At 32.2% G+C, this 11513-nt stretch overlaps 1 protein-coding gene across 1 annotated transcript; it reads left to right on the plus strand.

Annotated features, from left to right (window-relative positions):
* Positions 1–3246: 3246 nt before the first annotated feature.
* On the plus strand, positions 3247–11041 carry LOC107842053 (protein trichome birefringence-like 34). The gene is made up of 5 exons (XM_016685856.2): positions 3247–3773; positions 4371–4548; positions 9747–9943; positions 10192–10350; positions 10438–11041. The coding sequence occupies exons 1-5, from the start codon at positions 3322–3324 to the stop codon at positions 10787–10789; spliced, it is 1338 nt and encodes a 445-aa protein (XP_016541342.1). The 5' UTR covers positions 3247–3321; the 3' UTR covers positions 10790–11041.
* Positions 11042–11513: the final 472 nt, after the last annotated feature.

Consider the following 11513-nt stretch of genomic DNA (forward strand, 5'->3'; position numbering starts at 1 on the left):
TCGTTCATTTTGATTCATGATGAAATTATAGTAAACAAAATAGATAGGTATTGAGCCGAACCTGTGTGATGAGATAATTAAAAAAGAAGCACAAACGACGTTACCCAAAACTCAGACAGAATCCGAACTCAAATCTCTCAACCCAAAGAATTTTTTTCTTTCTAACTTTCTACTTTCTTCTTTTTGCTTTAATCTCTTTCTGTTTCTTTTTCTCTAATCTCCCTTACTTCTTTTTGTTTTCTTGTTTTTCTTTTTTTCCTTCTCGTTTTCTTTCTTCTTAGTTGTCTTCTCTAATTGTCTTACTTTTTCTTCCTCTCTCTTTCTGTGTCAGTTTCTGATAATATCATAGATAGTGTAGTACGTATGTAGGAAGAGTCCTTAAATAAGGGGAAGACTTAGGGGAGAAAGTTAAGGGGGAAGTTAGATAAGGGGAAGAGGTTGGGTAGTTTTAGGATTTTAAAATTTGAAAATTTTATTTAATTTTTATTTTATTATATGTTTTTAAAAAATTACTAGTGTAGAAAATAATAATAATAATAATAAACAAAATAAAAAAATAAAATAAAATAATAATAACTAATTAATTTTATATTTAGGCTAATACAATAAAACTTTATAAAAAATCTAAAACAAATATAATTAAGATAATAATAAAACAACTAGTCTATTTATTAAAATTAAAAGGAAAATATATATTTTTTGAATTTTCATATTATTTAAAAACAAAAATAACAATACAAATAAAAAAAAATCCCAAAAAGTAACTTTACTTATTATCTTTTATTTATTTTCAACTAAACTTATTGAAAAATGAAACAAGAGCTAAAATAAATATTGAAAAAAAATAAAAATATTTAATGCCGATAAATAGGTTAAAACTCGGGGAGGGTAAAAAATCACGTGTCTACAAATTCAGACATGAGTGGCTAAACGCCATTGTTCCGGGGTTGAGGCCAAGAGCATGATTACTCTTTGATATTCTTTATCTAGTTCTTGTTGGATTATCATATGGGTTGTTCTTAATTTCCTGTGCTTACTATTTTGATGAGTGGCCACCATTAGAATAAATTGATATTTCTATGTGCATCTGGTAGGAGAATCGTAGGATAGAACGATGAAATTAAGGAGCAAGGTTCTCATTCTTTTATAAAATAAGGGATTTGAATTAGCATCTAGGATAGGGATATACCTAGAAGCCTTGTTTGATTCAATCGTAAGAAGATAGCCATATACATCTAAATGGATTATTGCAACCCTCGTCAATGATGTAGTTGCAAAGTTCATGTATGTAGAAGATTAGAGGTCGGAAGACCATGATCATGTTATAACCCTGCGAATCAACAATCCGATAACCAACTAAAATATGATAAGAATAGAGATCTGTAAGATTGTTAGAGGTGCCCCAACCTTGGAATTTCATCATTACTGTTTACAACCGTTGCATGCTTTGCTATTGTCACAATTTGTTATTTCTTATTTACTTACATTTTATTCAAAACTTCAAAATCATCTTGATACTTGACAACACTTAATACCTCCTTGTCTAAAACTAAAGTTGGTTGAATTGCTCGTTGCATAGTCCTCGTGGGTACGATATCTGACTGTCTAAGTCACTATATTACTTGTACAATCACGTACAATTGCGTGTGCGATAGAAAGCAACATTCACATGTGAGGATGCTGTTATATCTTGGAGATATACAAAGTAGTCTATCTAACACTTCATCGAATCATGCTGAGATAATAGCTATTCATAAAACAAAACGAGAATGTGTATAGTTAAGATCCATGATACATCTCATTTGAAAAAAATGTGGTTTGAAATGTGACAATGTACCATAATTTTTTACGAAGATAATGCAGCATGCATAATACATCTTAAGAGAGGATTCATAAAAAGAGATAGAATGAAATACACTTCATCAAAAATTTTCTATACACATGAGCTACAAAAGAATGGTGATATTAACGTGCAACAGATTCGTTCAAGTGACAATGTAACTAATTTATTCACCAAGTCTCCTCCAATTGCAACTTTCAAGAAGATGGTGCACAAGATCGGGATACAAAGGTTCAAGAATGTTCTCATTACGTGTTGTACTCTTTTTTTCTTACGATGTTTTGTTCCACTGGATTTTTCTTGTAAGATTTTTAATGAGGCAACCTATATGCATATTATAGAGATGTGTACTCTTTTTTTCTTCACTAGATTTTTTTTTCACTGGATTTTTTTCTAGTAAGGTTTTAACGAAACATATTATCTATCAATTAGACATTCAAGGGAGAATGTTATAAATATATTACCATATATAGTGAATGTCTATTTTACCATATATAGTGAATGTCTATTTATAGAAAAGTTAAAAAACTCAAGGCTAGTTTTTCCCTATAAATAAAGGGGCATGAAAAATAAAGAAATCTCTTCTCTCTCTACTCTTATTTTTTTTTTGCTTTATATTTCATAATAATACTTTGCTTTATTTATTTTTGCACCCCCTCCCTATTGATGCCACTTTTCAAGTTTTAAGATTAGCTTTTCGTTGCTATGATAGGAACTTCCTGAACAAGGGACAAAATAACAAATCAAATTCTATATATGGAAATAAAACATATTCGAGTAATCTTAAGAACAGAAAGAAGCTTCTAGTACTTTTGAACTTTAGGATACTCTTCTTTTTTTCCTTTTTGGATTAGTGTTTCCTGCTACTCATAATTCGTAAAATCCGTCCTTGTTACCAAAATTTATCTAGAATCCTTCATGCCTTTTTTTCCTTTGTACACCCGTAATATTGAGCTAATCACTTGGTTTTATTGAAACATTAACAAAAAAGCTGGAATTAGCTATGAATATCCTTGCTAAATTACTCATAGGGAATAAAATTTATGATATGCGTCACTAAATAGGAAAAACGATTTTGTTGTTTAACTATATAATTTTTTTGTTGCTAATTTCGAATTATTTTTTAGTATTGGAAGGACACAACCTTGATCACCCTTTTTGGATTTATACCCATTATTATATGAATTTCATAGCTTTATACATCGGTTAAGAATATAGGTTTCTTCAAATTATGCACTTTTAATCTAATAATTTACATGGACAATTTAGTAAATTTGGAAAAAGCATGACTTTGAAGTAACTTGACCAGCTTGCTTTCGCTGAACTACCAAGAATGCAGTTCCACTTACTCCATATCCCAATTGTTCATCATTTAACAAACCTTGAAAGCTCTTTCTCACCAAACGCACTTCTGTTAATCCTCAACACAAAAAAAAAAAAAAAATGAAAAATAAATATCACTATAGAGCATAAAACCACCAATGAACATAGACTCCTTACACCACAATATTGAAGAAAAAATTAGTAACTTCATGGCTAAAAGTCACCAGTTACTAGTTTCAGTTCCAGCAGGAAGTTCTCCCGTTTGGGATATCAAATGTAGTTTCCATTCCCTTATTGTTCTTTTAATTATTTCCCTTGTGGCAGGAGTGGTTTACTTGACCGGAGAGAGTGGCCGGTTCTTATTCGAAGATAATAGTAATAGTAATAGTAATATGGGTAGGGGAAAGGAAAATGAGTCGTCATTGTCATATTCAAATAATAAGTGTAATTTGTTTTCTGGGAGATGGGCCTTCGATAACAAGTCCTATCCTCTGTACAAGGAGAAAGATTGCAAGTTCATGTCTGATCAGTTAGCTTGCCAGAAGTTTGGAAGAAAGGACTTGAACTACCAACATTGGAGATGGCAACCTCATCAGTGTGATATCGCAAGGTTTTTCCCACTTAATTACTTCCTCAATCCTTTAATTTTTCTGTACCAAATTATTACTTTGCTCTTTATTTATGTTATTACATAATCTGCCAGTATAACAATTCTGAAATATAAATAAAGGAGGATTAAGATATGATGATAGGTCAGGATAAAATCATAAATTACATAAATTATAAAGGGAGAAATTATATAATCGATCCCTACTAATTTTTTGTATAAGAATTTTCACAGTATATATTAATGTACTTTTACCGGTTGTTGCATGTAATCTGCCTTATTATTCAGGTTACTACTCATAGTCTTTATGGATGGTATTGGCTAGTGATCTTTTAGGACATGACCGTGTTAAAATTCTTATATTTTGTGTATAGAAGTAATAGTTGAGAAATAGGGAAAACATTTGGGAGTGGCACCAAGTATTATGACTTTTATATATAATCCTTTAAAGTAGACGAGCTATATTTCTAATTTTATGTTTAGTTTGGTATCTTTGAAATATATAAGCAAGTGATCATGATATGTATTTGTTTTTCTCTTTGGTACTTTTGGATATAGTATTTTTGAGTTTTGGGTGGAATGTTTTTCGTCTTTAAAAAGGTTCAATGCCACCGCATTGCTGGAGAAACTGAGAAATAAAAGGCTTGTGTTCGTGGGGGATTCACTAAATAGAGGCCAGTGGGTTTCCATGGTTTGCTTGATAGATACAGCAGTTCAATCTTCCTTTAAATCCATGCACTACAGATACAATGCTTCCTTGATCATTTTCAAAGTCAAAGTAAGTGAAAATAAAATTTTCATTCTTCTCTAATTCTTAACTACAAAAGAAACTGCCCAAAGTTTCACTTTGTTGTTATGTTAGGTTAATACTGACTCATATTTGATGTATTTTGGTCTGTCAATAACATCCTTTTAACTGTCAGCAGTCAACATACTAGTCCCTCAAGGACAAAAGTTAAAATTTATAAGAATGATAGTGAAATTTATCAGACAATTATATAAATCACCTTTATATTTTGCCCTAGGAAAACAATCTTAAGATAACTTGCTATATTTTTGCTTGTCCATATGTTAAATTTGATGGCCTGACCAATTCAGTTGGTTCATCAGTATTTAACCTTAGATGATAAATGTTCCCTCTCATTCAATTAGGATAGAAGTCCTATCGAATGATTTAAGTTTCAAGACGAGATATCATAAAGAGTAGTTTAATAATCAGATTATTCAGATCTCATAGTTTGATGTAAGGGCAACTTTGAATATACTCCCCCCATTTAAATATCAACAACTTATTTTTCTTTTTAATTCGTTTCAAAAAAAATTATTTCTTTCCTTTTTTTTAACACTATTTTAATTTTAACTTTTCACTTGCCATATTCAATACAATAAAATTAAAGGACATTTTGATAAATTTAACATAATTTTAATTTAGGGCCACAAAATTAAAAAATCTTATTTAAATTTTTAAATTTCGTGTTAAGTCAAAGTAGATCATTCTTTTTAAAACGCTGGGAGTATTAATTTGAGGTATAGTTGTATAATCACACTCAAAATTCGTCTCCCATTGATTTGTACGGTCAATATTCACCTTATTAATTTATGAATTTATGTTTTGAGCCTAACTTCTATATCTATATATGGAGTTTGTAAATAAATATTAAAAAATGGTCTAAAATGTCCTTTAACTATGTAAAATGGTATAAAAAATCTCTTAATCCACCTATTGAACCTAAAATCTCCTTTTCGTCTGCCTATTGAACCTGAAATGTCATTTCCGTCTACTTATTGTGGTTGTTTTTCCCTTTCATTTAACAGATCATCTTGATCCCACTTTATTAATGATGTGTCTTTTTCTTATTGGTCAGCTTATTATTAATTAACATAATTAATTTTTCATGTAAAATTCCAATCTGCCCAAACTTAATAATCGGATCCACTAATATCAAATCATTATTAACTACTAAGTAAGCATGTTTTTATTTTTTATTTTCTTTTTCTTGTTCATGGAGTAGTAGCATGTTTTTTTGGAGGGATAAAAAATGTTATTGCACTATTAAGAATAGAACGAACTCTCTTTGTTTTGATCCAATCACATTTGTTACCTAATTATTATCTAGGTGCAACCATTTCTTTTGAATTTCTTCATTTGTTTCTTAAAAGGTTAATCTATTATGTGTTAATTTGATTTATTTACTTGTTTATTATCATAATAACAACAATCTCAAGTATTTTGTTTAAAAAAAAATGCATCATTCTTTCAGAATAGTCAGTTTACACTTAAAATTCGTGATAATATCATGATAAATAGCAAATTAAAAATAACTTAATAAGAAAAATATCTTATATTGATTCATTTGTTGTTGCTTATTAGCAATAAATATACGAGAACTTGAAAAACTTGGAGCAAAGGCCAGCCAGCGAGTTATACTTTATCAAATACATTAGCAAATTGTCATATTTTTCGTTTCTTTGATAAAATTATTGACTTGTAAGCAGTAAGAATAAAGCGGATAGTGGATCAGGTTATTAGATTTGGGAAGGTTGGAGTTTTATATGGGAAATTAATTATGTTAATTGTCACGCCCCAATATCCCATCGGGCCGGACTGGCACCCGAAGCCGAGAAGGCCCGGGAGAACCCGTTCAAATACCTGTACTTTCACTTACATGTCACCAAAAATTTGGACAACACTTCGTTGCATGTAGAAGGGTCTAATTACCTGTATCAGCACAACACACACAAATATATATATATATATATATATATATATATATATATATATAATACTTGGTCGTCGGGGCCACCACATATACAAATATAACATCACTATATAAACTTCCATGACTTTACCCTTTCGTATGTCTACAAAGCCTCTAGGATATACATGACATAACTAGGGTCGAGACAAACCCTTGACCACACATGACTCCTGTACAATAACAAAACATAAGGGACCGACTCGGAAAGCTCCGAAGCAAACTGAAGCTCACCAACAATACCTGTATGACCTGGCTCCTATCTATGCTGTGAATGAGCTGAAGCACCTGTGCCTGCAGCATGAAATGCAGGTCCCCCGTGAGGGATGTCAGTACGAAATATGTACTGAGTATGTAAAGCTGTAAATAATCATATGTGATTGGGGGATCAAGAAAATCAGACGCAAGTGAATAAATCATAATAGAAGTGAACCACACTTCATAAACACTTTTAGGATCATGTACATTATCATTAATCTGAATTGGGTTCTTGAATTCAAACACATTTGTGGAACGGTATACATTCGTTCATTTTATTCTTTACAATTATCATTCGCCATTACCTTCTCCTCCCGAACCTCCAACCACCTAACAATAATCAATACTGTACTGTACTGTGATCATTAGGCTGCCCCCAGTACATATCAACTGTAATCATATCAAATATCGGGATCGGCCCATGCTAGGCTTAAGCCCCTGAGCTACCACCCACACGTATATCAAGTAACACACATAAAAGATCTTTCCAATAACTTAGTTCAAAAGTTTTTGAGATTATTACATTAGTGTTCATGCCAATATAGTACCTTTGGAATAATGATACATCAATAGGAACCAAGTAATAGACTTTCTATACAATAACGATGTAATAAAGACTCATTGGTACATTAACAATGTGTTTCGGAATCATCAATATCACAACAATGAAATAGGAGCCTTTCGGTATATCAAAGAAACATTTTGACACTTTATAGAATGGAAACAACTTCGTTGGTAATGTAGAACAATACATGTTTTTGGACAACCTCGGAATCTTACTTGATGGAACATTGGTGTTTTCATGCCAAAGAACATCGTTAGAGTATGCTTTACATACCTCGTTGTAGATTCGGATACCAATTCAACACAACTTCCCGCCTTTACAAATCACTTATCTACAATGAAATGTTTGGCATCTAGTATTAGCAACCCAACACCACAATTCTCTTCCATAATTCCATACAACCAATATTTGCAAAGCATTCCAAAAACCAACTTGAACAATCGGTTTATGTGTATATATATATATAATCATCATTTCAATACCACATCATCACACCAAATCACTTCACAATTCAACATAATCCAACTATGCACAAGAATAATCCAACATCATTTCCAATCATCTTTCAACAACAATCAAATAACATACTTCTTATGCTCACATGCATATATATATATATATATATACATATCCATATAAATAACACCAACATAATTTACATCCTTACCATAAAATGGCCCTTTTGATTTCGAAGTCCTGTTGGCACAAATAAGGGGTGCTCCTCGAAGCCCTCGAGACGGTGAACACAACTACGGAATCAATTTGGATTTTCTACGGTTGAATCACAAGATAATTGGAGTTGAACTTAGGCTAGGGTTTCTTATTCTTCAATAATTTGGATGATAAATGATGGATATGAGGCTAAGTATATGTATATAATGACCAATTTTCGTCCATGAGGTGATGGAAAATGACCATATTGCCCTTAAAATTTAAGTAAATCCGAATCTGTCCATGGTGGACTGTTTTGATAGGCTAAAGTAAATCGACCATAACTCTTTGCTCCGATATCGGATTTGGGTGAAATTCATATCGTTGGAAATATAATTCAAAGGGCTTTCATTTAATATAAAATAAGCCACCCAGTTCGTCCTGTACAAGGAGTTATGATCGTTTGAAGTTGACCCTAAAAATCTGTTTTGAGAGGCTGAAGTAAAACGAGTATAACTCATTACTCAGATGTCGGATTTGGATGAAACCAATTGCATTGGAAAGAAGACTCAAAGATCTTTCTTTTCATAGGTAGCAGATCTCCCAGTTCATTATATTAAGGGAGTTATGATCGTTCAAAGTTGAGTCAAAAAAATGACTGACCTCAGTAGTTTGTGTGCAGGAAATTTTCCTGCACATTTACTATTCCCAATATCCCGGCCACCGTTTTATAGTTTCGAACGTGCTCGATTATATCCGAAACCTATCCGTTTTTGGAAATCTTTATATCGTTGGAAAGCTTATTCAATAACCTTCGTATGGAACCATCGACGGGCAAATTCTGGTATAAATAAAATAAAATAAAATAAAATTAATTCCATATAAATAAGACCAATACACGTACTTGAATACGCCAATATATGTACTTGAATATGGGGTGTTACATTAATATTTAGTTGGCCAAAAAAAAGAGACACGTCCTTAATGAAGTGGTGTCAAGTTGATCTGTTAAATGAAAGGGCAAAACAGCTCTAATAGGTAGACGAGAAGATGGAAAAGATATTTTAGGCCCAAAAAATAGACGAGAAGGGCATTTCAGGTCTACTATGTGGATGAATGACATTTTTGCATAACTTCACATAATTGAAATATATTTTAGGCGCTTTTCCGAATAAATATTTACATTATCACAACATATATAACAGATGCCCGGCTATTACATATTAGTTGTCTTGTATGACTTCTAGAAAATCAAAATATATGAACTTTAATTGACATTTTAAAATACACAAATTCTCATCAAATTAACATGAGAAAAGTTTAACATCTAGTATTTTATTGAATAGTTTTTGAATATCTAACTTTTGAATCTAAAATATTAAGTTGATCTAATTCAATTTAGCTTTGAAAATGAGTCAAATTGTCTTTTAGAAAATATTATTATAACCAATTTACGATAGTGGGTAGTACTGCTAATTATACGCGGCCATCCACAATGATTGGGATGAGTAAACTGGAAAGATGAAGAAAACAGATAACTTATTTAAAACAGAGCAAAATATATTGACAATGTAAGAATCTTTAAGAATTTATGATGATTATATACGGTTCACGTGCAGAAGCTACCCACCGTTTTTTATGGATAAGACCTTTAAAGCACTCATGACGTATATAAGTCATATCTTTTATATGAGGTGCTCTTAATTCAATGGAATCTATGGTTGGAAATGATCAATGGAAATGCAGGATTATAATGCAACAATAGAATTCTACTGGGAGCCATTGTTGGTGGAATCAAACTCAGATGACCCAGTGCACCATCGTCTTCCCGAGCGAATTGTTAGAGCCAATTCCATTGAAAAGCATGGTAGCCGTTGGACCAATGCTGATTTTATTGTCTTCAATAGTTACCTTTGGTGGAGACGTCCCCACATCAAAGTCTTGTGAGTATAATATATATTATGCAAAATTTCGCAAGCATTATTGTTAAATGTACTGATAATGTAAATGTTATTTTATCAAGTAACTTACCATGAATTTTTCCTAGATAGGCCTTATCAATCCATATGTTTACTAAGACTCGTTAATGTAAAAATATTACCACACTGCTAGTGTATAAAACTGTTCATCTCATTTAGCAGTCAATGATAAAATTTACTTGCATTTTATAATCCATCATTATTCATGCCAGGTGGAGTTCATTTGAGAAGTCTGATGGAATTTACAAAGAAGTAAAAATGTTACGGAGCTACGAAATGGCCTTAAAGGCATGGGCTGATTGGTTGGAAATCCATGTCAATCGCACCAAAACGCAATTGTTCTTCATGAGCATGTCACCAGTTCATGAAAGGTACACTCGAACACTCTTAGCTCTGATCTATTTTGTTGAATCAACGCCCGCATCAGTCCTTTTCTCAAGTGTTTGTTCATATTACAGGGCTGAAGAATGGGGCAAAGCAAAAGGGGAAAATTGTTACAGTGAAAAGGAGTTAATACAAGAAGAGGGATACCAAGGAAATGGATCAGATCCAAAGATGATGAAAATAGTGGAATCAACTATGCATGAACTCAAACATAGAGGATTAAATGTGCAGTTACTCAACATAACACAGCTATCAGAGTACAGAAAAGACGGCCACCCTTCAATCTATAGGAAACAATGGGACTCTCTTACTGAAGAACAGATTGCAAATCCAAGTAGTTATGCAGATTGTATACATTGGTGTCTTCCTGGAGTCCCTGATGTTTGGAATGAGCTTCTTTATGCATACTTCTTTAATAAATACTGAGAATTAATGGAACCTTTGGTTTTGTAAAGTTTTTTATGATTTGCCATTTTTTGAAAACAATCAAAAATGTTTCTTCATTTAGCCTAAAGCCCCACATGACTTAAACCTGGACCAAACTGATGCATGTGGGGCAGGCTTTTCATTTTTTTATTTCCCTTTTTGATTTTTGTTGAAATCCAAAATTGTAAGTGGTCTATTTAGCAATTGTATATAAGCGACAATCTGACAATTGCTTTAATATGTTGAATTTGAGAAAATGATAAAATCTTCATTTATTTAGGTTTCAATTTGGATTTATGTTGTGTTGCCGCTAATACATACACAAGTATTCACAGGCGTACAAGTAATATAGGCGGTTAAGTCCAAGTATCGTATCCACAGATACTTGTCAAATTAATTCTCTAATTTGAATCATTGCTTAAATTACTCAACAAATAACCAACAATTTTGGAGATAATGTTTTACTACGCTAAGCACTTAAATCTTTCTCAAGGAGAAGGACAAGTGAAAAGATAGTGGGAAATCCAAAACATTGGAATTAATGCAGTAAAGGGATAGAAGGGTCACACAAAGGAGAATAACAATCAGGCAATAAAGATAACGGGGCCACACAACAGCAAAAGGGGAAACAAAGCAAAGTCTCTACTCGAAACAAATTTGTGGCACTTACAAATGAGAAGGACAAAGGGAAATTATGGTACTGGGGGGGGGGGGGGGGGGGGGG

The sequence above is a fragment of the Capsicum annuum genome, chromosome 9 (assembly GCF_002878395.1).
Source record: "Capsicum annuum cultivar UCD-10X-F1 chromosome 9, UCD10Xv1.1, whole genome shotgun sequence".
Classification (NCBI taxonomy): domain Eukaryota; kingdom Viridiplantae; phylum Streptophyta; class Magnoliopsida; order Solanales; family Solanaceae; genus Capsicum; species Capsicum annuum.

Coding starts and splice junctions, on each gene's coding strand:
- LOC107842053 (XM_016685856.2), top strand. CDS start 3,322: ATGAACATAGACTCCTTACACCACAATATTGAAGAAAAAATTAGTAAC. Junction 4,549..9,746: donor TGATCATTTTCAAAGTCAAA/GTAAGTGAAAAT, acceptor ATGGAAATGCAG/GATTATAATGCAACAATAGA. Junction 9,944..10,191: donor CGTCCCCACATCAAAGTCTT/GTGAGTATAATA, acceptor TATTCATGCCAG/GTGGAGTTCATTTGAGAAGT.